This window comes from Seriola aureovittata, chromosome 15 (genome assembly GCF_021018895.1).
Source record: "Seriola aureovittata isolate HTS-2021-v1 ecotype China chromosome 15, ASM2101889v1, whole genome shotgun sequence".
Lineage (NCBI taxonomy): Eukaryota > Metazoa > Chordata > Actinopteri > Carangiformes > Carangidae > Seriola > Seriola aureovittata.
In genome coordinates, this window is record NC_079378.1 from 14,649,563 (window position 1) to 14,672,087 (window position 22,525).

At 40.6% G+C, this 22,525-nt stretch overlaps 2 protein-coding genes and 1 long non-coding RNA gene across 5 annotated transcripts; 1 reads left to right on the forward strand and 2 right to left on the reverse strand.

The window, feature by feature from the left end:
* The first annotated feature begins 2,427 nt into the window (after positions 1–2,427).
* LOC130183045 (V-set and immunoglobulin domain-containing protein 10-like 2) lies at positions 2,428–13,472 on the forward strand. 2 transcript variants are annotated; one of them, XM_056398357.1, is made up of 12 exons: positions 2,428–2,678; positions 3,551–3,904; positions 4,647–4,922; positions 5,702–5,977; positions 6,903–7,190; positions 7,289–7,546; positions 7,640–7,930; positions 8,669–9,022; positions 10,025–10,147; positions 10,263–10,287; positions 10,420–10,520; positions 13,114–13,472. In XM_056398357.1, exons 1-12 carry the CDS (start codon positions 2,600–2,602, stop codon positions 13,236–13,238), a joined length of 2,550 nt encoding a protein of 849 aa, XP_056254332.1. In that variant the 5' UTR covers positions 2,428–2,599; the 3' UTR covers positions 13,239–13,472. The 2 variants fall into 2 exon arrangements, with proteins under 2 accessions (XP_056254332.1, XP_056254333.1); XM_056398358.1 differs by lacking the exon at positions 10,420–10,520.
* LOC130183047 (uncharacterized) lies at positions 10,693–12,884 on the reverse strand. The gene is made up of 3 exons (XR_008829768.1): positions 12,753–12,884; positions 12,563–12,665; positions 10,693–12,229 (listed from the first exon to the last, which is right to left on the reverse strand). It is a non-coding gene; the product is annotated as an uncharacterized LOC130183047 (long non-coding RNA).
* Positions 13,473–13,635: 163 nt separating the features above from the next.
* chek1 (checkpoint kinase 1) lies at positions 13,636–20,690 on the reverse strand. 2 transcript variants are annotated; one of them, XM_056398359.1, is made up of 14 exons: positions 20,492–20,690; positions 20,194–20,259; positions 19,720–19,834; positions 19,441–19,549; positions 18,332–18,396; positions 18,180–18,249; positions 17,899–18,087; positions 16,512–16,616; positions 16,341–16,424; positions 16,170–16,254; positions 15,825–15,993; positions 15,455–15,586; positions 15,160–15,261; positions 13,636–14,095 (listed from the first exon to the last, which is right to left on the reverse strand). In XM_056398359.1, exons 2-14 carry the CDS (start codon positions 20,256–20,258, stop codon positions 14,000–14,002), a joined length of 1,386 nt encoding a protein of 461 aa, XP_056254334.1. In that variant the 5' UTR covers position 20,259; positions 20,492–20,690; the 3' UTR covers positions 13,636–13,999. The 2 variants fall into 2 exon arrangements, with proteins under 2 accessions (XP_056254334.1, XP_056254335.1); XM_056398360.1 differs by having other exon boundaries at positions 20,488–20,690.
* Positions 20,691–22,525: the final 1,835 nt, after the last annotated feature.

Consider the following 22,525-nt stretch of genomic DNA (forward strand, 5'->3'; position numbering starts at 1 on the left):
TCACACCAGTTTTATGTACTTGGTACCCTCCCCCACCACACACACACACACACACACACACACACACACACACACACACACACACTGTAACTACACATTTGCATAAACCTTCACAGCTTTAGCCAATTATTTCTAAGATCAGTTCTGTCTCAACAACAACAGGATCACGAGTCAGCTGACCACCCTCACTGTAAAAACAATCAGAGACGACAGGACGGCTGATTCCTGCTGAAGACAAGACAAAGGAAGCTGACGCCTCGTTCAAACTCCTCAATCAAACATGTCTTTACACTAAAGGGGCTCAGCTTTGGACAAAACACATATTTATATCTTGTTGAATATTACTGATGTCTAAGGGTTTCAGCTTATATGACAAGCAAATTAATAATAACTAAAAGACAAAAACTCCTCCATGAATCCATTCAAGGCTGTTTATTGTTGCAGTTTAATAAGATCTACTTCATATATAAGCCCAAAATTTGGTGATACAGTAACTTTGATGTTCAAGAGGATCTAAAGTAGTGTCGGTTATATTTGTATTTATTATATCTTACTTAGTTAAACTAGTATTTCTAGTATAAAAGCTTTAAAGATGCTATAATCAATAATTTTATATCCACATTGGATCACTTTAAGTGACACATCCATGGACATATCACCTAACTATGCAGTTCCTTTGAGTTTTACAGAGCTTTTTAGTGACTTTTAGCTTATTTGTTTTGGTTCAACACCAAACAGCAGACAGGCAAAGTAAGCAACTAGCTGGTGAATTTAGTGGAGCATTTTTCTTAGGAGTCGGTCGAGACTGAAACAGAGCTAAAAGATGTGTAACTAGGCAACTGAATGCCAACAGGTTTGCCATATCTGTCAGTCTTGTGTCTACACTTTGTTTTTGATGCTCCCAAGTGTTCAGAAAATCAGTTCGGACAGACTTTAAATTAGGTTATATCACATTAGCTGGCAGTTATTTTTCATTTCCATCACTCCAGGGTGGACTACGCCTGCCTCTCTCAGGGCGTCCCCTGACTTTTCCAGCCTTGATATTCAGCTTTAGCTTTGCATGTCTGAGAATGAGGTCAACAAAACTCCGACTGGTGTCATTTTACTTGAGGCTCAGAAGAGACTGTGTCACTGCCTGACAGTCAGAGACTGAACCACAGTGCTCTACTCCCATAGTCCTGCTTTCCAGGGAGTCATTCATGATTAACAATGTGCGAGTGCTGTAAAGGTCACACATTAAACTATTCAGTGTAAAATACATTTCAAGTCTTTTCAGATATTTACAATATGAATAGATAGTAGAGTATGTCAAGAAAAATATATACACAGCATGTTATGGTTTTAAAGTTAACAAAAGCAGAATAAAAAGCACTTTCCTACTGCATTCCAGTGTGATAAACCACTGAAGATACATATTTTCGGGTGCATCTTCATATTCGATAGTATTATTATAATTTTCCTTTATGAAATTTCACTTGTTGTGTTATTTTTATATGGATATAGATGAGTGATTGTGGCCCTCTGTACTTATCTCTGCCAAGTGAGGAAAATTGATCTCTGTCCTGCATTCATTCATGACAAACATCTCACATTACATACTCATGGCTCCACTCAACAGTCCCTCCTCCTCTCTTTCTCCGGTATAAACACATAAACATAAACTCATCGCTCGTGAAGAATCTTTAAAAACACAGGATGAATACCTGTTCCGGAGATCAGATGGTGTGTAAGTGCAGCATGGACCGTGCGGCTTTACATCTTTACATGGTGGCCTGCGGAGTGTCGAGGTCGCAGCATGTCGTGAGGAAACACAGAGCATCGCTGTGAGATGCCAGATTTCTAAATCTATTTTAATCCTAATCCCATCAGTAGAGTTTACTCTGCTCTCTGGTCCTCACATGACCCCTGAAATTAAAATCTGGAGCCTTTAATTTTACAACTCACCCCAAAATGACTAGAAAACAGAGGGAAAAACAGTCTGATATTATTTTAACTAAATAAAAGGATGTCTTTGCTGAGCTCATCATCTCCCAAATCAGTTTGAAAAACTTGTTTTTGGTCCTTAACATATTACTGAAACAACCAGCAAAGTGAAGTGCAACTTAAAACAAGTCTTGTGTGGAGAAATGTTCATGTTAAGACCCTGAATATCACCTATTAGTTAATGTGCAGGTGTGTGCATAAGTGTATGTGTGCTTGTGTGTGTGTGTGTGTGTGTGTGTGTGTTTCTGTGTGGAAAGCTAACCTGTCCACTCATGCGTCTGCTTTGTAAAATGGATGAGCTCAGTATCAGCGTGTTATTCTAACCGTGTTATTCTAACCGTAAGAAAGAGGGATAGAGAGAAAGAAAAAAACACATGAATAATTGAACCCAAATCAGTTTAGTGACCCTCCGTCCCTTCCTACTCTCAGTCTAATGAAGTCAGTGCCTGCAACTGGATTCTCTTAAAAAGCTTCAGGAGCGGAGAGAGGGAAAGACGTGACATCAGGAACCTGAGGGAAACCAGTTTTTGTTGTCCAGAAGGTTTCTACCATTCAATCATCTCTACTACATTTTCCGGAGTAAAGAGGTTGTTGGACTCAGGATCATCATGATACCATGGTGGCCCAACTGCTAGGGCTGGCCTTTTTACTTCTACCATTTCTACCTACCAGCCTGGTCACCTTTACAACTTATGGTAAGGGTTTTCCAAAGCCTTCGGATTCATTTAAACTTTTCTGAGTGACAGTTAATGATTTGGCTGATGAATATATTTGGACAAATTAAGAGGACTGCCAAAAATTCTTTAACATCGACTGTCAGTAGAATCTGTTGTACAAATTTTAAGCATGACAAATACTGATATTGATATTTTGAACTGTAGTTTCAGGACAATATATTAATATTCTTTTTTATATATGTATATAAACAAAAAAAGACAACTTAAATTTATGACCATGATATTTCCTGAATGGGAAATTTTACAGTTGTTAGTGTTGTTTGGGGGAGAAACTATATAGCAGCAAGACACTTTCTAGATTTCCTCACAAGTATCTTTGGCATTTTTGAAATGTAAGTTCTTGTTACTTATTGGCCAAGACATACCACTGATACCAATATATCTGCACTGAACTAAAATCAACGGATACATCAGCCTTGCCACTTTATGTGGCAAGTCTGGCTCTAATTCAAGTCAAATTATAATTTAGAACTGAAAGGTTTTTGTTTCACATGTGAGGAGTTGTTTCTGATGTACATTACATCAGAGACAATGGAACATTTCAACCATATCGCCATAACTATTCACAGTTCTCTCAGAGTAACAGAGAAAGGGAATAGCTAAGGAAGCAAAAGATGGTTGATAAAGTGAATGTTTACGGAAAAATAATGGGACTAATCCAGTTATCTGTTTTGGAATCCCTTATTAAACCATCAGAGTGTGTCTGAAACTTACAGTGTAATCAATCCTGTAATTGAACACTGGCAGGGCAAATGACACCACCATCTCCTTTTCCTTCACACACACACACATTTGGCTGCATATCCGTGTGTGTCCTCTCCCTCATCCAGCGGTGCAGATCAATCACAACGGGGAGGTGGTATACCAGGACACCAGTGTGTATGGGGTGGTGGGCAAAGCTGTGATCCTGGAGTGCGGCACCACTTTACCTGACATGTACATATGGAGCTTCACCAAGCCCGGCACTGAAGCTATAAAAGCTGTGGTCTATGATTTGGGGCGAGGGCCGAGGATCCAGAAGCTGGCCGAGACGCTCGGACAGCTGAAGATCATCTCAAACAGTGCAGCTGTGAGCATCGAGAAACTACCTCCGGCTGCACAGGGCCTGTTCACCTGCCAGGCCTTCTATGACATCGAACGAGAGCCCAAAGTCTACTACTACTACGTGCACCTCACTGTCCGAGGTAAGATTTCACTCCTTCCTAGTGGTGTAGCTAGGATGGAGGCACAGGAGGGGACACACTCTTAACACCTACACCGTTATTCCATCAGCCATATGCAAAAAAAGCTGACAACAATATATTGGCTGATATTCTGTTTTTCTACATAAACACATAACAAACATTTCTAATGCAGATCCTTTAAATTGTCTACTAAGCAGGATGATAATAAACCTGTCATTGCTCTCAGGTGAACAAAACATATCTTGTTCATCAAGTATCAAGCTGTACTCGGGTTCTTTGTGATTTGCCAATAATTTCACATAGATGAGGTTAACAACACCGTGCACTGTGTTATTATAATTTCCAACCAATGGACAGAGTAGGGACGGATCTGGCCAGACAGGCGGATTCATATCTGTACACTAAATATGAGGCTGTAGACAGGAGACAGTTAACTTAGCTCTCCGGTTTGTCTCCAGTAATCACCAATTTGTATTTTGTTGGCCATTTTGTATTTTACAATTAACCACGGGTCACTAAACCAGAGCATCATTAAATCAAAACGTGAAATAATCCTGCACAGATTAAAAAAAACTTTTGGCTACTCTCTCAGCTTGGGGCCTATGGGTGTCCATACCTTTACAGGCTGCAGATGAATAGTTAACATGAGCTGTCTGGATACATGGACACACACATGTACTGAACACTGTTCTTCATCTGCATTAGAGACAGTAAACATACCTACATGTTGTGTGACTTACAGTTCCGGTCAGTAAACCTTACCTCCTGATGAGTGATGCTTCTCCGGTGGAAGGATCTACAATGTGGATGCGCTGCAATTTGGAAAATGGGACCGGACCGATCCAATATGTGTGGCAGCATGAAACCCGGAGTGGCAACATCTCAGTCTTTGCACAGGGCAACACCAGCGCAATCAACGTGACCGACGTCAACCGTAACCACACTGGCTGGTACCGCTGCGTGGCCACCAACCCCGTCAACAGCGAGAGCTCTAACCGGTTATGGCTGGACACCATCTGTGAGTATTTCTGGGTGGTTTGGGGTAAGATTTGGGTATTCAAACAAAATATTATTGTACAACGTATAGCTTTTTAAGACATCACAAGTGTTTATGAGTAATAATACTAGATCACAGTGCATGTTTTTTTTTTTTACTTACTTTTACTTTAGCCCTTAAATGTCAAGAGGAGGAACAAGTCACATTAGAAGAAAAATACATCAGAGCACATAAAGTTATGAATTTCCAGTCAATACTTATTATTATTAAATCATCACTCACACTGTTTAATGTTTTAGTCATAGGTCAGCTTTTTGTATTTACTTAAAATTCTCACTTAGTTATATTCCTTATCTTTTGAAAAAAAAACATTGTATTGTTTCTGCTTTGGCTTGTATTTCAAAAAGCTGCTTGTACTTCAAGTGTTAATACTTGGACTCCAGTGGTTTGAATTTGAGTCACAGAGACAGCTAAGCGAAAAAAGCTTTAAAAATCCACTGTACATCACCTGCTCAGCACCAAACAGCAGACAAACAGTAAGAGACAAGCTGGTGAACGCAGTGCAGCATGTAGCAGCTAAAGAGTCAGATATTCTCCTCAGGAGTAGGTGGAGACTAAAAACAGATTGAATATTGGACTTAAATTCACTAGGTGGCTACAAACACAACTCCAAATGATGAATTGTTGCAGGGTGGAAATATACTGTAGTTCTTAAGAGAATAACATGAGGTTGCTCACCTGTGTGTGTAACATGTCCATGTCCATCATAACTTGAGTGTGTTCATATCCTTTCTCTTCAGTTGGTCCAGACATTCCTCAGATAGACGTGACTCCGTACAGTATGACAGAGCGGGGATATTCAGCCCTCGAGCGAGAGACTGTTTCTTTACTCTGTCAAGCCCAGTCCAACCCGGCCAGTCAGTACGTCTGGTTCTACAACAACTCCCAGGTCTACACCGGGCCGCAGTTCACCATCACCAAGATCCTCCGCATGCACACTGGCGACTACGCCTGCTTGGCACAGAACACCTACCTCAACACCCGCTCCAAAAAAACCATCAGCTTGACTGTCTACTGTGAGTGTGATCTCTGACCTCTGACCTTGGACTATGCCATCACTTGTTCTACTCTACGGCTGACCTCTCAGTCTTAACCTGTGTTCTTCTGTCTTGGTACTGCAAATGGCAAGGACATGAGATTAAATAATTCATTTTTGACATTGAAAGTACAAGACCAAGAGAACACAAATCATCTCATCTATGTTAACCCTAAATCTACCTGATGATTTCACTTTCAAATGCACCTCTCCTGTTTTTAGTATGACCCAGAAAACTCCTCTGATTTCTCTGTTTTACTATTTTAAACATTCTTTCTCCATTCAGTACATCAATTCTCATATTTCAAGCTCTGCATACTCACTAAGACTTCAAAACACATCAAAAAATGCACATGCAAATGCACTCATACACCTACACACCAACACACAGCAGAGTGTGGAAGTGCTGCAGACCTATTCTCCTGTTCGGGCCGTCTAAGGGACTGTTGATGGGACTCTCTGGCAGGTACCTCGCTGTGATGTCACAGCCATGGCAAGTGTTGGTTGGCTAGAAAGCCGGTACTTGTCATTTCACTCTCCTGTTTGGTTTTGCAGAGTTTCTGCTGTTCTGGCAGATACTCAGATCATATATCTGATCAACAATTTATCACCCAAGAGCGTTAGAGACCATTGCCTTTCATCTTTCAAATTAGAAAAAACAGGCCCTGTAGTGCTGACCTGTCATTTGCCTGTGTTACCCAGCTTTATCATGAGAAAAGGTTGCAAGTAAAAAGAAAACTAATGAAAAGCACATTGTTCTTTTATAATTCTTGTAAGATGATTCATAACAAACATCCTAAATACCTAAATACTAGGCCCACAGGCACTTTCTTTGGCTCTGATGACCTCACATGATCCCCATCTTACACACCACTGCCTCGTTACGCTGTATTTTATTCCCACAGACCCACCCGATGGCCCCCCCTCCTGTTCTGTGCAGCCGGCTCTGAATCACACCTCTCTGAGACTGCTTTGCTCCTGGCCTGGCGGATTCCCCTCCGCCTCCCTCCGCTGGACTGGAGACCTAAAAGGACTGGGACAGGAGGAGGCTGACACAGGGCAGCAAACAAATCCACTGAGCAACACTGCCATCTTGCTGCCGTCTGAAGGCCTGAAGTCCAACAACAGCTTGTTCACATGCATGGGCTCCCACCCCGCACTCAAACAGTCAACTGAGTGCAGCACACGCACATGTGAGAATCACTAAGAGGAACAGACACAGGTTTGGTTTTGTATGTTCACTGGTCTACAAACCTCTTACACATCCCTTCAACCTCTCCTCCTCCACCAGATGTTCCACCTGCACTGCCAGTGTGTTTTGCCTATGTGACTAACAACCGGCAGTATTTGATGCTGTCCTGCTCCTGGGATGGAGGGGCCCCAAAAGCCTTGGTGTGGTGGGAGGGCCCGGGGGGCCAGGGCAAAGGCGGGCAAGAAAACTCAAACATCCTGATCCTTCGCTACGGCACTGCCCGTAGCGGGAAGCCCTACACCTGCCATGCTAAACATCCACTTCTGGTCCAGACCGAGACCTGTAGGCTCACACTGGGTCAGTGCACGTTGTCAGAAACAGACACCTTACAACAAATAGCAGATATGGTTTGTTAATTAACTCATTTATATATTTACTTGTCACCTGTAGAGGCCCCTGTGTTGCTGACACAGCGCAGAGTCGTGTCTGTATACGAGGGGACCGATGTCCAGCTCACCTGCAACCTGAGAGCCAACTATCTTCCCGTCAGTGAAATCACCTGGTTCAACAATCAGGGTGTGGACATCCAAGACACCTTGAAGTACACGCTGCTGCGAACATCTGCATGGGCCAATCTGACTGTGAGAGACACGGATGAGACTCAAGACAGTGGCGAATACAGATGCACCACCTCCAACGCAGTGGGAGGAACTGAAATCAATGTCACTTTAGTGGTCAAGAGTAAGAAATTTTTTCTTTTCTTTCTTCCTTTTTTTTTTAAAATCTATGTTGTTGTAGCTTTTCGAAAGAGTAGTTTGACATTTCATTTAACTGCTTTCTTGCAGGGAGTTAGTTAGGAAGTTGAGAAGACTCATGTTTGTATGATAAATATGACGCTTTAGCCAGCAGTTGATTAGCTTAGCTTAGCATAAAGACCAGAAATGAGGGACAAAAGGTAGACTGGCATACAAAACCTAAATGTTTAAATGGCCAGTTGTGGTTTACAGAAGGAAATTGTATTGGACTATTTATTCTCCGGGTGTGCAGTGATTTTATAACATCTTGTCAGGCAGCAGTAGAGTCACTGCCCCAACCAAAAAATAGTCAGACACATAGCCACCCATAAAAAAGACAACCTACCCTTTTTACACTTTTGTTTTAGAGTGGATCAAACCAAACTAGTTGTGAACATCAGCATGCTGTAAATAACAATGCTAACATGCTGCAGTTAAGAAGGTCTTCAAGTTGGTTTAACCAAAGATCCTCCAAGTCTCTGGTTTAACCTGTTAATGTGCTAACAAGCTAATTAACACTAAATACTTAGGGCGGAATTGACGACTGGAATTTGGAACTGAAACAAGTACTGGACAAATAAAGGTTTTAACCTGTTAGTGGTACTTGACAAAAAATGAGGGGATCACCAAATTCGGTTAAAATTTTTGTAGCAATACATTTGGTTGTGTTCTTGCTTTTTATCAGGGCACCCCATGCCACCCAATGCAACCCTGATCAAAGTGATGTACAACAGCCGGCAGCGTAACGAGGTGGAGCTGGAGTGGCAGGTACAGAACGAGGAACAAGGAGGTTGGACAGGTTTCATCCTGGAGCACAGATTGGTGTCAGAGAGACCAGGAAGGAGAGGCAGCAGCAATGGTTCAAAAGAGGAGATGGAGGAGAGGATTGGTCCACAAGTCTGGTACCGTAACATCATCCAGGACCCAGAAGTCAGGAGTCATACAGTAGGGAGACTGACCCCGACCGTTACCTACCAGTTCCGCATCACGCCCATCAACCACCGCACCATCGGACACTCTTCTGCACCAAAGACTCCAGGTATAGTATGTAAACATAGTGAGGAAAGTGTGGTCAGATTTTCAGCAGAGAACTGAACAAAGACAGGGACTTGAGTTAGGGATGTCTTAAACAAGGTGGCCGGTGAGTTAGGTGATTACTCAAAATCGTTGATGCTCGTATTTTGCTCTGATTGCTGTTACAGTGACTTTGATGACAGTCTAACATTTTTGTTTTTCTTCTTGTGTTATCCACTTAGGTGAAAGACTCAAACACAAACAACAAAAAACACATACAATTACATACATCTCACCGCTTCACATCTCCCAGTCACTTCCTCTTTACCTCCTTCCTTACCTGTCCTCGAACTGGCCCTGTGTGCTTCTTCTTGTAAATTCTTTGTGTTAATTGTACCATGCATAGTAGGATCTGGTCAAACCAATCCAGGTGTTTAGGATATAGAAAGGCAGGTTCCAGGGTAGGATAGGCCAGTGGTTTTCAACCCTTGTATTGTTGATGTATCAAGAAACATGGTTTACTTTAAAGTGAGCCTATGTAACTTTTGTCAGACAACAGTCTCTGTAGCTAAAGGTGAAAATTATGGGATAAAAATGCTAAAACAGTGTAGTACTACCACAAGAAAATTAGTCACACATCAGTGACCTGACTCCGTAATGTCAGTTAAATAATATCTGCCTAAAATTTGCTAACATTAGCCATCATAAGCTACTGGTCATACCAGGCCAAGTAAGGTAGTAGCATCAAAACCACAGGACAGGACAAATGTGTTTTTCCTTCTTTTAAAAAGTTACATAGTCTTGCTTTAACTTCATGATTTTTGTCAGCCAAACTTCCTCCCATTTCATGTATCCTGGCTTCCACAGTGAACGCATTTCCAATCATTTGTGAATTTGGTGTATGTTGTGCCGCAACAACAAGACATGGGTTGAGAACCACTTGTCAGAGATGAAACATGATGGAAAAAAAAGACGCGTTATGTCAGAGGTGTACTGTTTTGCAATGTGTAACTGTGATGTGTTGCAGCGGAACCACGCTACAACATGTACCCTGCTGTGATTGGAGCAGCTATAGGCGGGATGCTCTTTGCAGCCATCATCACGGCGCTGCTGCTCGTGTACATTATCCGCAACCGCAACAACAATCCTCGTGAGTTCTGCACACAATCACCAACATCCTGATGACTTCTAGAATGAAGCATTTGACCCATTATGTGGCATTAATAAATTAAATCTAAATTAAATCTATTTTTCTATCCCCACAGGACTACATGACATGCTGTTTGGCTTGTGAGTATCTGTATACCTGTTTAAGTACCGTATAGCACCGACAATGAAAAATTAGCAGTTTCTAATGATGTGGACAAGTAATTAAGTGTGTAGACATGCCATTAAAAGTGTTTTTTGTTATGGTGTGTCCAGGCAGCACAGCCAGTCGAGGGAAAATATCAACTTCCCAGAGGATGAAGTGGTAGGAGGGTCAGAGGGAGGAATAGAGGATATTGGTGGATCATCCAGCCCAGGCAAGATGAACCCACATGAAACACACATTTATATAAATGTCAGGGTTTCCACACTCAGTAGGACATAAATATTTTGAGTGTGTCTTTAAATTACTTTTTATCATGTCCCCCTACTGGGGGGAGTAGTAGACTAATTAAGGTAAGATGTTTTCCAAACACACCAATACAATTCTGCCTTTCTTGTGCTTTATTCCAAAACGTATGATTACAGACCCTACATCACTCAGGGATGAAGAGCCCCAAACAACAGTTACACATGCATTATATACATTTAGCCCGCCCGTCCCGAGATGCATCCTGAACGCCTTATTTGCCAATTTTATTTTTCTGCCTCATTCTAGTTTTTGACGAACTGGGCTAGTGAGGAGCTTCCTGTTTCCTTCAGATTTCTGTCACCTTCTTTTGCCTGGTTCACTACCAGCTGAGATTCATGGGGATCATTTCCCTATTGAAACAGGATGCAGCTCAGGTGAGCGGTCAAACAACGGTCAGCTTAGAACAGTGGTCAGAGAATGGTCACACAGCTACATGACAGTTCTCTGCAACACAAATTTCACAACATTAATCTTTATAAAGAATAAACTATAATTTCCCTCACGCATTTTTTTTTTTTGCTAACATTCTGAGCAAGCTCTGAGGTTTACTTCACATTTACACTTCTTGCAAGTCTGCTCTTACAATGACTTGATTATTGTTCAATAAAGGGAATTGTGCTGCTTCCCTCCGCTTCTGTCTGTGAATCAGACAACAGATAGATACACTCAGCCCGAGGAGAAAGATTATTAAAATCACGGCTATCGGCAGGCCCCAAGTACCCAGGTTTTTTTCCAGCCAGCTGGTAAAACTATCACTAGACTTTGATGGACCAAAAGAATTAGCAATCTTCTTCATTTCTTTTATAACACTTTCCATTTTATCTGAATTGTCTGGGATCAGGGTAGCGCATGCACTCTGACACCATAGGTTTCCTCCTGGTTTTGCCATTTTATTCCACCACAAGTGTGAAGTTTGAGACGTCACCAGTATAAGCTGTTGAGCAAATGCTCTATTCTGATGAAACCTGTGATAATGAACTGCTGGTGCCGAGGACGGAATAGATATCTATGGTTAGGTTAGTTTCCCTGCTAATGTTGGCTAGATGTCTGAACACAGAGTAAATGTTTCCGCTGGTATTTCAAAACCTCCTGGGTTTTTTCTTTGATATCTGTCCTGCTTGTTTGAGACAATTATTTGGGGAGAACTTACGACACTGGTAACCTATTCACTGTAATTACTCTAACAGAGTACAACAGTGTCCGCCCAAGTGTTTATATTATATTCAGGTATCAAATAGTTTCAGTAGTAATGAGCTACACACACTGTTTTCCAGGAATTGGTTCCTGTTCCTAGTATGTGATGCTCATGGAAAAAGGTCTCTCTTTGTCTGTGGGAGTAATATAGAGTATTGCAATACTTCCCTTTTCTTCTCACTCCTCCTTATACAGTTTTTTCTCTTCTGTCGGAGTAATCAGTGGGTTTTTAAACCTCCAGTTAAGGTTACTCTTGTTGTTTGCTTCAGTGATGCAGACAGTCTGTGTCTGTTGCCTTTGCTGCTCTGCCTGTCTGCAGAAACCTGCTGTCCTTCTGGCATCCGCCTGTCCGACTCCTCAGGGCTCCCCGCTGCCTTCCTGCAGTGGCTGGGGTGAATCCAGTTTTGTCACCAGTAACACCTGGAAGGGTTTGGTGGTCAACAGGATCAAAATTCATACTTTGAAACGTCAGTGTTACACACACTGTGGGAACTTTGAGGGCTGAGTTTTACATGCAGTTTTCTGAAACGCATCTGAAGTGACAGAAAATGAACTGTAGCATCTGACTGTATACACCATTTTATTGTAGTCTGCTTCTATATATACATACAAATAATGGTTATGGCTTTAATGATAACATAAATAAGTGGTTAAACTTGCATCATTCAAAAATAAATTAGCAAAAATAAGAGTACATGAGTATAAATATTTACCACACGATTATTTCGACGTTTAAGGATATTGTGTCCTCACCTTATTTTGAGTTCTTTTACCCCTTTGGGATCGAGAAAGACCGCGATGATTCAAGCGTCCGTCCGGAGATGCCTGTGTGAGAGGCTCGGACTCCGTTCACCTGCTGGAGTAACCAGTGATTCTTCGAGTTACACACAGCGGACAAAGCCACATGCTGGACACGGTCAACACCACAGGTCACCAAGCTTACCTGTACTGTGTTGAGTCCACCTTGCTTCGCTCGGAGCTCTTTCTGCTTACTTTTACTGAGCCGATGTGCTCACACCGCCAACAGATACACCGCTGTTTTGTCTAAGGGCCAAAAGGTTGTTGTTGCAGCTGCGTGACATCACATCCTGCCAACTAACAGGGGGTGTACTTTAGTTGTGCAGGGTTTAATAATAAAAAATCTTACTTTGATCTGTCATAGTTAAACAAAACTTGATGAATCCACTGTTTTTCAAACTATTTTAAGTTTTGTGGAAACTGATGATGTTATGAGAAGTGCGTTTTAAAAAAAATCTTATCGTTCATCTACCATGATGCTGAACCTTGATGCTGGTCTCTTCCAGGTCCAGCCATGGCTTTACCCCGGGCAGCTTCACCCCTCACCACCCCCACCAGCCAAGCACCTTCCCCTGGAGATGATAACGAGCCTGTCAGCGTCACCATCACCGTCAAGGCTACGGGCTCATAATCATTTATCACAGACTCCCACAGTTGTAATTTAACCTGGAATTCCCGCTTTTGTAGACAGTTAGTTTGCACAGTCATTACCATGTGTGCAGCCTGTGATCTCAACTCAGCTATAATAACAGTTGCAAGGTGTCCTCATGTATCTTTCACTACAAAACCTGGTCATACCATCATTTGAAGCATGGACATAAGATGTTCAGTTCATTTCTACATTAAATGATATGAATGTATACTGCTCAGCTGTCAGGAGGGTTTTTGTTTTTAAAAAAAGGAAACTTTTATTTGAGGCTTTTATATTAACATGGATACTGGCTAAATCTGGGCTCATACCCTAAAATTATTCTTCTCCTCATCAGTGGTCATCCTCATTGTCTGCATTCATCATTCATCACAAAACCTTTAGTTTGCAATGTTGGTCTTTCGATAATTTATTCAAGACTTCGGACTGTATCATCAACAATCAGCCTTTTCATAGACAGAACATGGAGACGCAGACACACAGACACACACAGGTTTTGATCTTGTTCTGATTCTAACAGCAAACAACATTATTGCTCCTTTAACAAGTGAGAAGTGGCTGCAATGACCAAGGTCGTTGCAGCCACTTCTCTCACATAATAGAAGTAAATGAAAACAAGAACCAGAACACAGACAGAAAACAACAGAACACATTTAAAACATCAGTAGAACAAATAAATATATACAGGTTTTCTCTCCAATGTCAATGGCAGTAGACACCAGAAACTGTGAGGACGAAGCTGCTCATGTGACGGGAAGTAAAACCTTCTGAGTGCTGATGATGTCGCCAAGCTTCTGTTTTATCTTCACAAAGAGACGTTTAAACTCCAGACCGTCACCCTGAAAAGACACACAGACACGTCAACATCTGTCGGACGAAAACATGCTCTCATGCAATGAGCGAAATGTAATCGTAGACCAACATCATTAGAGGATTCCTTTCACTTGTGGCACATTTTGTTAGTTAAACTTTTTACATATGAACAAGGATGTGTAAGCATGAAGTCATATTGCCTCAATACAGGAGACTACAAAGGTTACGTCCACACTAAAATGGTCCTGTCCAGACGGCCATTTTAGCTGTGTCAGAAAAAAAATCTGTCCATACTAACACACCTGAAAATGCACATCACATGACCAGTCACAAACATGAGGCATGAACGTGCCAGTGTCATCATAAAGGAGATTGTCTACCGAGTAACTAGGAGATTCTGGTTAGTTGCAGAAATTACTACAAACAAAGAACAGCAAGGGCAGTTGCAGCATTATAAAATGCAGAATTTCAGGTCAGCAATGCTTTTAATTCATTATTCATATTGAATTCATCACTGGCAGCTGTCACAGGTAAGATCCAATGAGGGAGTGAATGTGGATGTCTTTGGTATTGTAACAGTAACGTTAGCTTCGTGAGTTTGTTGCTTGCACTAAAACGTTATTCATTTTTCATTCATAACTTTTTTTTACAAGTTTACCTGTGGACATGTAAGTTAACATGTTTTAATTTAAAATAAATGAACTGCCGACAGAGTGCAGATCTATTTACAGACAATGCAAACAACACTTAAATAAATGTTAATTTACGTTTCAGCGCAATTTTGTGTCTTATTTGTTATTGTTACTAAATTCTTATATTTTATCAGATTAAAAAAAAACAAAAAAAGAACAAATAAAAAATAAAGGCCATCGGCCACCCTGCTCCCTAAATATTGGCATCGGCATTGGCCATTGAAAAACCCACATCGGTCGATCATTAGTGCCACTCTTTGAAATCCTCCTCTACCTAGATTTGCACTAGGCTTATAAAGGAAAAAAATGCATATTCACACACACTAATATCTCAACTTTAATGCAGTAATGGATTATTCATTAGAAACATTACACACTTATGAAATACTAAAACCCACCTTAGACAGTCTGAAGTCCAGCAGCACTCTCTGATTCATCTCTAGCAAATGGACTTTGAAGATGAGCTTGTTATTGCGCTTGTCCAGGGTGCTCACCGTCACCTAAGGGGCAGAGAGAGGTTCATTATACTAAAGTGCATTATGGTCTGTAGTGGCTGCTGAAGGATTGTGTGTTAATACTAGTGGCCGCTGAAACAGGTAGCCTGGTTGTGTGGTCCAGGTGGTGTTATCGTTGCTCATTATGTATTTAACCTCTGTAAATATCTGAATCCTGTATATTCGAGCACAGATGTACCTGTTTGGCGCAGGTGAGCTTGAAGCCAAGTGCCAGTCCGTCACAGGTGTCTTTCAGGGCAGATAATGATGCATCAGCATTCACAGCAGTGAAGAAACGCGTCATTCTCCGCACTAATCTCTGCCACGGCGACTACACAAACAGAAGAAGTGGTTAAGACATGAAATAACTGACAGCGTTATTTGCATCAATCTCGGTACATTAAAGGTGGGAGTTCATTACACATTAATTTTTGCTTTGTATAGATTTTGATACATTTAAATGTAGAGCAGAAGAAGCAATTACATAACAGGACATGTTGAACATTCACACACATTGTCACAGGTATTATAAAACAAAAACACAAATAGATGCAGGGTATGTGACTTACCTGACTGGCTCCTGGCGTGCCCAGTAGTTGACTACCCAGCAGCATGTGCTCCGGCTTGGTCGGCTGGGAGAAGCTGACTTGACCGTCAGTCTGACTGATTAACAACATGGCTTCCCAGCCACCTGCTGCGAGGTCAGGCTGAGAGCTGGAAAACTGCATCCTGTCATCACTACAGAGGGAGGAATGTGGTTTTAAGATTATAGGCATGAAAAGAAATACACCTTTGAGTTCAAATAAGAAAGACAGGAAGCTCTAATAATAATAACTTAGATTTTTATAGTGCCTTTCAAGGTACCCAAGGCCGCTTTAAAGAGTAAGAAACACAAAATAAATAAATAAAACAACCTGTTGGAACGGGATTTGAGTCCCACATCTGATCGAAGAAGTTTGTTTCCTCCTGAGCCCAGAGAACCTGGTGGCTGTTTTACAGCTGCAGAGAAGCACAGACAGAAATCAGCCCAGTGAACATTTAGCAGTCAGTTGAATTGATTTTGTTATACCGATACCGAGACTTGCCTTGAGTAAACCAGCGGTCTTTCTGTATGTCTGTGATGCTGATGCGTGCATCTGGACTGGCCAGCAGTAATTTGGACAACAAACCTGAAGAGGAGTTGCATGTGAATTAAATAAAGCTTCAAGACCATTTAGAAAAAAATAGGATTTCAACTTATACAATTTGAAACGTACTAAGAGGCACTGGTTGTATTTTCTTCCAAGGAGGTAGATAGGTTTTCTTTTGAATCCAATCTGAGTACTCTTGACAGGTCTCAGTGGGCTGGTCCCATGGTAACTCTGACAAAGCAGCAACACAAAGACAGTGACAAAACATTTCCACACATCTACTGGAAAGAGACGATGCTGTTGCAAGAGAATGAACAGAAAAGGAGTATATTTTTGTTCTTATTTATTTTTATTGCATTTTAGCCCTTTGTTCAGTGTACATGCAGTATTTAGTTCGAAAAACCCCTGAACAAACAATATTTTTGACTTGTTCTAGTCTCAGTAGTTTTTTCCCCATTATAGCTACTTGGCATGGAACTGATTTGGAAACAGCCTCATGAGAATGTCACTATAGCCACTCAAAACATCCTATTTCACAGTCAGAAAATCACCTTGTAACTGTATTTTGGAACGGGTAAAGCACATTTTGTTTGGTTTACAGTATGAATATGCTATATCAGTAACCCACAGGTTTTCAAAGTAGGACACTGTTGACTTTTCGGTCAATAATACGTCCACGTTTTAATAACAGAGCAAATATATGTATATGTATAGAGTGTCAGTGTTCCAGGTATATAGGAACCATGTTGACAGTCTTTGTATTATTTTGATTTGGGGATAATCATGCTCTAACTTTTGGAACAACAGTTCTCATAATTTGGGGGCTTTGTGGAATGTAAACAGGAAGTATTAGCTGTGGGCTGCATTTGTACTCCATTTCTTTTAACCCACTTTTGGTTAAACTCTGGCAAACTGGCACCACTAAAAGTATTTTACATTTACAGTTCTTGTTTACAGTGTACCCATGGATATACAGACAGCTGTCACAGGATTACTTTGATACGGAAGAACATTTTAAAATGTGATAATTCTCAGGCAAGTTCTGGATCTCAAGGAGCATATTTTTGGAGCTAATGAAGTCCTTGGGAAATGTAAGTCACGTAGAATATAAATGTCTGCATATTCAGATTTGACAGATTTATGACTCCAGTAGGGAGTACGACTTTTGATGCAACAAGTATATAGCTTTCATGAGCCTTATGTCATAGACTCTGCAGCAGTTCCAACTGCGTTGTTAAGTGGGCTAAACTATAATAAGACCTTTAACGCTTATATAACAATAAAAGTGTGGATTGGTGAGCAACATTTTACATGGTGACAGTCTAAAGTACATACACAGTAAGTAATATAGTAAGCTACAACATGAACACAAACTGCAGCTTTAGAAATGGCCAGAGTTGAATCAACACTTCTCTGTCAGTCTTGCAAAAATCTAAAACCTTCACAAAGACATGGCTATTGTACTTTAACAGAATTGCGTTTAAAATTGTAAACACAGACTATGTGATCTTACCTCCAGCCAGCATGGCCGTGAGGACTATCCCACAAGCCCAGATATCCGCCGGCTGAGCTTTGTACTCCGTTTGGCTGAGAAGCTCCGGAGCCACGTATGGAAGCGTCCCACAGAGTCTACATAGAAGACGTTCTCGTCCTTTGAAACGAAACATCGTGGCCAGGCCGAAATCTGTCAGCTTCAGGTTATCTGAAGGTAAAGAACAGCAACAGGCTAAGGTTATAATAAATACTGAACAAAATTATTCCTTAAACATGTCAATATACATTGTGTTTCCTCACCTTTGTCATCCAGCAAAATGTTCTCCGGCTTTATGTCTCTGTGGGTAATGCCAGCACTGTGGAGGTACTCCTGCAAAAGTGCAACTGAAAATTTAATGACACCACAAACTGGTGCAGGAGATCACATCGACGAACAGATTTATTTCACTCACCACAGCTGCTATGAGCTGCTGGAAAAATCTATGAGCATCTTTTTCTGCCATTCCCACATCAGGCTCTAAAATGAAACAAGAGCATTTCAATAACCTACATGAATAACCACCATTCAAACAACATTTCTACAGGGCTGCAAACAGACTGTTGATCAGGCTGATATCAGACGTTTAAGTATCTACAGAGATAAATTAGACTCAAAATGGTAACAAATGTGTATTACATGATCTAACGCCAAGCGGTGGGGCACTACAGGAAACACATTTCAACTGGGGGACAGACGGACTGACATTTATAGGCGACTGAATAGTCTATAGTTGGTAAATCTACATGTTCTAATCGAGGGACGACAAGCTCTTTGCCTGTTTAGGAAAACATCTTTCCCACTTTTAAATTATACAAGAATTCACAGAAAGTCCTGTACGCACATTTAACAATCTGTAAATAAACATTAAAGAATGTCCCAGATATTCTTACAGATTTGTATACACTGGAGGCTTTTTGAAATCAAAAGTTAAATTTAAAAATATTTATGTAAAATATCAATATTTATTCAGGTTGTGATGTGTGCATTATGTAAAACTCTTTCCAAAGTGTTCAAAATGCTTGATATTTGGATGTGTACTGGAACATGCATTTGCGAGAGCCCAAGGTTACTCACAAATCGTTGTTTGTAAATCTTATTTGTCATTTGTAGATCATGTAATACACGTTTCTGACTATTTTGAGTCTAAATTCTCAGCATACGTATCGGCTATAAACTATACTCTGCCTATTTTTATAATTGGTTAGGTAAAACAATTTTAATTTGAAGAGCAAAACGCATAGGGCAAATAAAAATCAAAGGTTGTATTTCCAACCATGTGTCAGTCAAGTAAATTTTAAATGAAATTTATACAAAAATAAATAGACTCAAGAATGAGCTGTGGGTGAGGCAAGTCACAGTAATTCACAGTTAATTTTGAAGAGGTTTTTGATGATCTGAAACTGAATACTTGGCATTGATTCTTGACATTACAGTTGTAATGTCTACCATAACTATCAGACTTTCGGTCACACCCTCCAAGAAAGCAGTCCTATGTTTGCCGCCTGCAGTTGTCTCACTCACCGATTCGGTCGAAAAGCTCTCCACCGGTGCAGTACTCCAGGAAGAGGTACACAGTCGGCCCTTCCTTCCGATGGCCAAAAAACCGTACAATGTTGGGGTGATTGAGCATCTACCAAACAGGAGTAAATGTTGTAGTGTAAGTGCACACGTCATGATTTGCATAAAGCAATGTTCTCAGCCAGCGTTTTTGGTTAAATAAGTTTTAAAAATTCAAATAACCTGGTTAACACTTACACTTCAGCCAGTAAACACTGACTAAATAAAAGGTGACTGACCAACCTTATGGACGCAGACCTCCTTCTTGACATTTTCAGCACACTCTTTAGCCTGGGAGGTATCGATCACCTTCACTGCAACTGCCTCCTCCGTCTGCCTGTTCACCAGCAGCCTCACCCTGAGGCCACAAATACAAAGAGGCGACAGCCATTCAATAACAGAGAACGAGAAGAAAATGAGAAGATGAACAGAGGCTGTGATGGAGAGTTATTATTAAGTTATTCTTGTATCAACTGGGCAAGTACGAACATATTTCTCTGAGAGAAAATCAATAGTTAAAAGGGAAATGTCACATGAGGGGAAACAGATGAGTGTCAGCACTCAGCAGCAAACTTTATTAACTGACAAACCTAGCAGTGAATTTTTAAATTATTATGAATTCAATAAGTTTTATTTTTAAATCAACTCCATCACCTGGAGACGCACTGCTATGAAGTAAATAAATGGTGTAAATGACTGATATAGAAAGACTCATACTCTCCGTAGGCTCCTTCTCCCAGTGTCTGAACAAGGTCCCAGTCCTGCACAAAAGGTACCGCCATGCTAAAAACAGAAGCACACACACACACGTTTTCCTATTTTCACTTCATGCAGATACTGTCACTTCTAAGCAGTGTTTGCTCTTTGAATAATTACCATTTTATCCGTCAAAATGTTGTTCCGTAATGAAGCAACACTGTTGTATGTCATGAACTCACATGATGCACTCAACCAAACAAAACCAGGAGGTGCAAACAAACTTGTTGACTAGCACTTCAGTAACTATCTTACCTACCTGTCTTCCTCAGCCAGCCGCGTTTTGCAAATTTACTCGACAAACTTTTTCATGTGTTTCAGGCAGCGACTGCAGTGACTTCAGCACAAATTTGGCGCGTTGTTGTTTTCGCTGGCGATAACTTCCGACATGCTCGTCACTTCCGCTTCCACTTCTTCTTCTTTGAGGTTTTATCGGCAGCGGTCATCCTTAGCGTTGCTCTACTGCCATCTTTTGGAGTTAGCTGAGTACTACAGTATCCACTTTGTAGTTCTTCCACAGGGAGGCACTAGAGAAAAGGCCATTGGCTCAAAACGTTTTTGCTGATGGAGGCATGAATGTGTTCAGTCTATTTCTAAGATTGATAGATTATGAGGTCAGTTGATATTTCGGGAAAAGAGCAGGTAAATGCAAGTGTTCAAAATGAAAAATGTTTTCTTTTTCTTTTATAAGGGGATTCTACTCAATCAATTATGTTGAATAAAATCTAATTATAAATGTTCCACTCCACAACATGAACTGTGACAGACCAATCAGTCTGTCCAGAAATGAGAACAACTACTTAATTGTCACTGATGTCAAGTCCCTCTCTGCCAACTGGAAAGCCCACATTTAACACATGTAATTCACAAAGTTCACTAAAGGAAACGCTACAGTACTACTTGTGTGACGTCTTTGCATCAATACAGTGACATCCCTAATATCTAGTCTTGATCAGTTGTGACAACAGCTCTTTGAAAAGCTGGAGATTGTCAAATTATCACTATCATTCGCATTGTTTGAAAACATTGAAGGAAGTTTTATTTTTCAAGAAACTATGCAGGCGACATAAAGAATATGAAGAGGAGGAGTGAAAATGGAAGTTGAATATACATATCAGACTTTTAAATCATTGCTGAAAACAAAAGTTAAACCCTGAACAGGCCCAGGGACCCAAGAGGCCAGAGCCTCTGTTTGAAGAGACTTGTAACACACCCACTGCAGTACTTTGCAGTGACGTTACAGGTTCTTGATTTGACCAACCAATCCAACCGATACTCTAATTCCTTAATTATCAAGAAAGAAGGAGAAAACAGTCAGTGTTCTACTCACAAGAGAGGAAGCGAGAAGAGTCTAAGGCCGAAGGTAAGATGTGGCGCAGGTTGGTTGCCTATCTGGCACACAGCAAACATGAAGTCTCTCTTCCCCCAACGTACACACCCAAAACTACTCATAATCAGTGCAAATTGGTGTTAAGGTGATGATACAGGGCTATACTATTATAGACTTAAAAGTCAATCAAATGACTACAAAGAGATGCAAGATGTTCACGAGAAAGACACAAACTAAACCCAAGCCGACGCAAAACAACCACAAAGAGATGCAAAAAGACCACAAAAAGAGACACAAACTGAAAGAGACACAAAACAACTACAAATAACTTCATACGTTTTTCTGTGCTGACATCTCATTTCTTAAAAGAGATGTTTTTCTCAATCAAATGTCAGAAAGAGCAACAATTAAACCAGTCTGGGATGACTGGGAGTTCAATCAATAACTGAATCAACATGCCAGTATGTAAATCTCCACAGTGCCTCCCTATTTCGGGAAATGATGAGACGAATATTTGTTCTTGGTACTTTGTACTCTGGTTACACAATTACTTTTTGTTTGTTTTGTTGTTTTTTATTGCAACATGTGACTGTGTGTGTACACATGACTGGAAATCCTGGATCAAAGACGGAGAAGCTATGGCCTAGTTAAGGTCAGGACACAAAAAAAAACCAAAACAATATTTAGAGAGAGTACTATTTAGACTACAATGGTAAAAATTAACAGTCAAACTTAACTGTACTGAATTTATTTAAATGTTCCCAATCTTTCAGACAAAAGGGTCAATATATAAGATTTTTCTTTCCCCTTTTAAGAGTTTTAATATTTGAATGCACTACCAGTTAATTGAATATAGCAAGTCAAAAATATAGTTAATTAAAAGTGCTTTTCGTATTTTTACTGTATATTAATCAAGTCGGTTTAAATGAATTATTTTATTTTAATCTTGAGTTCTTATGCAAT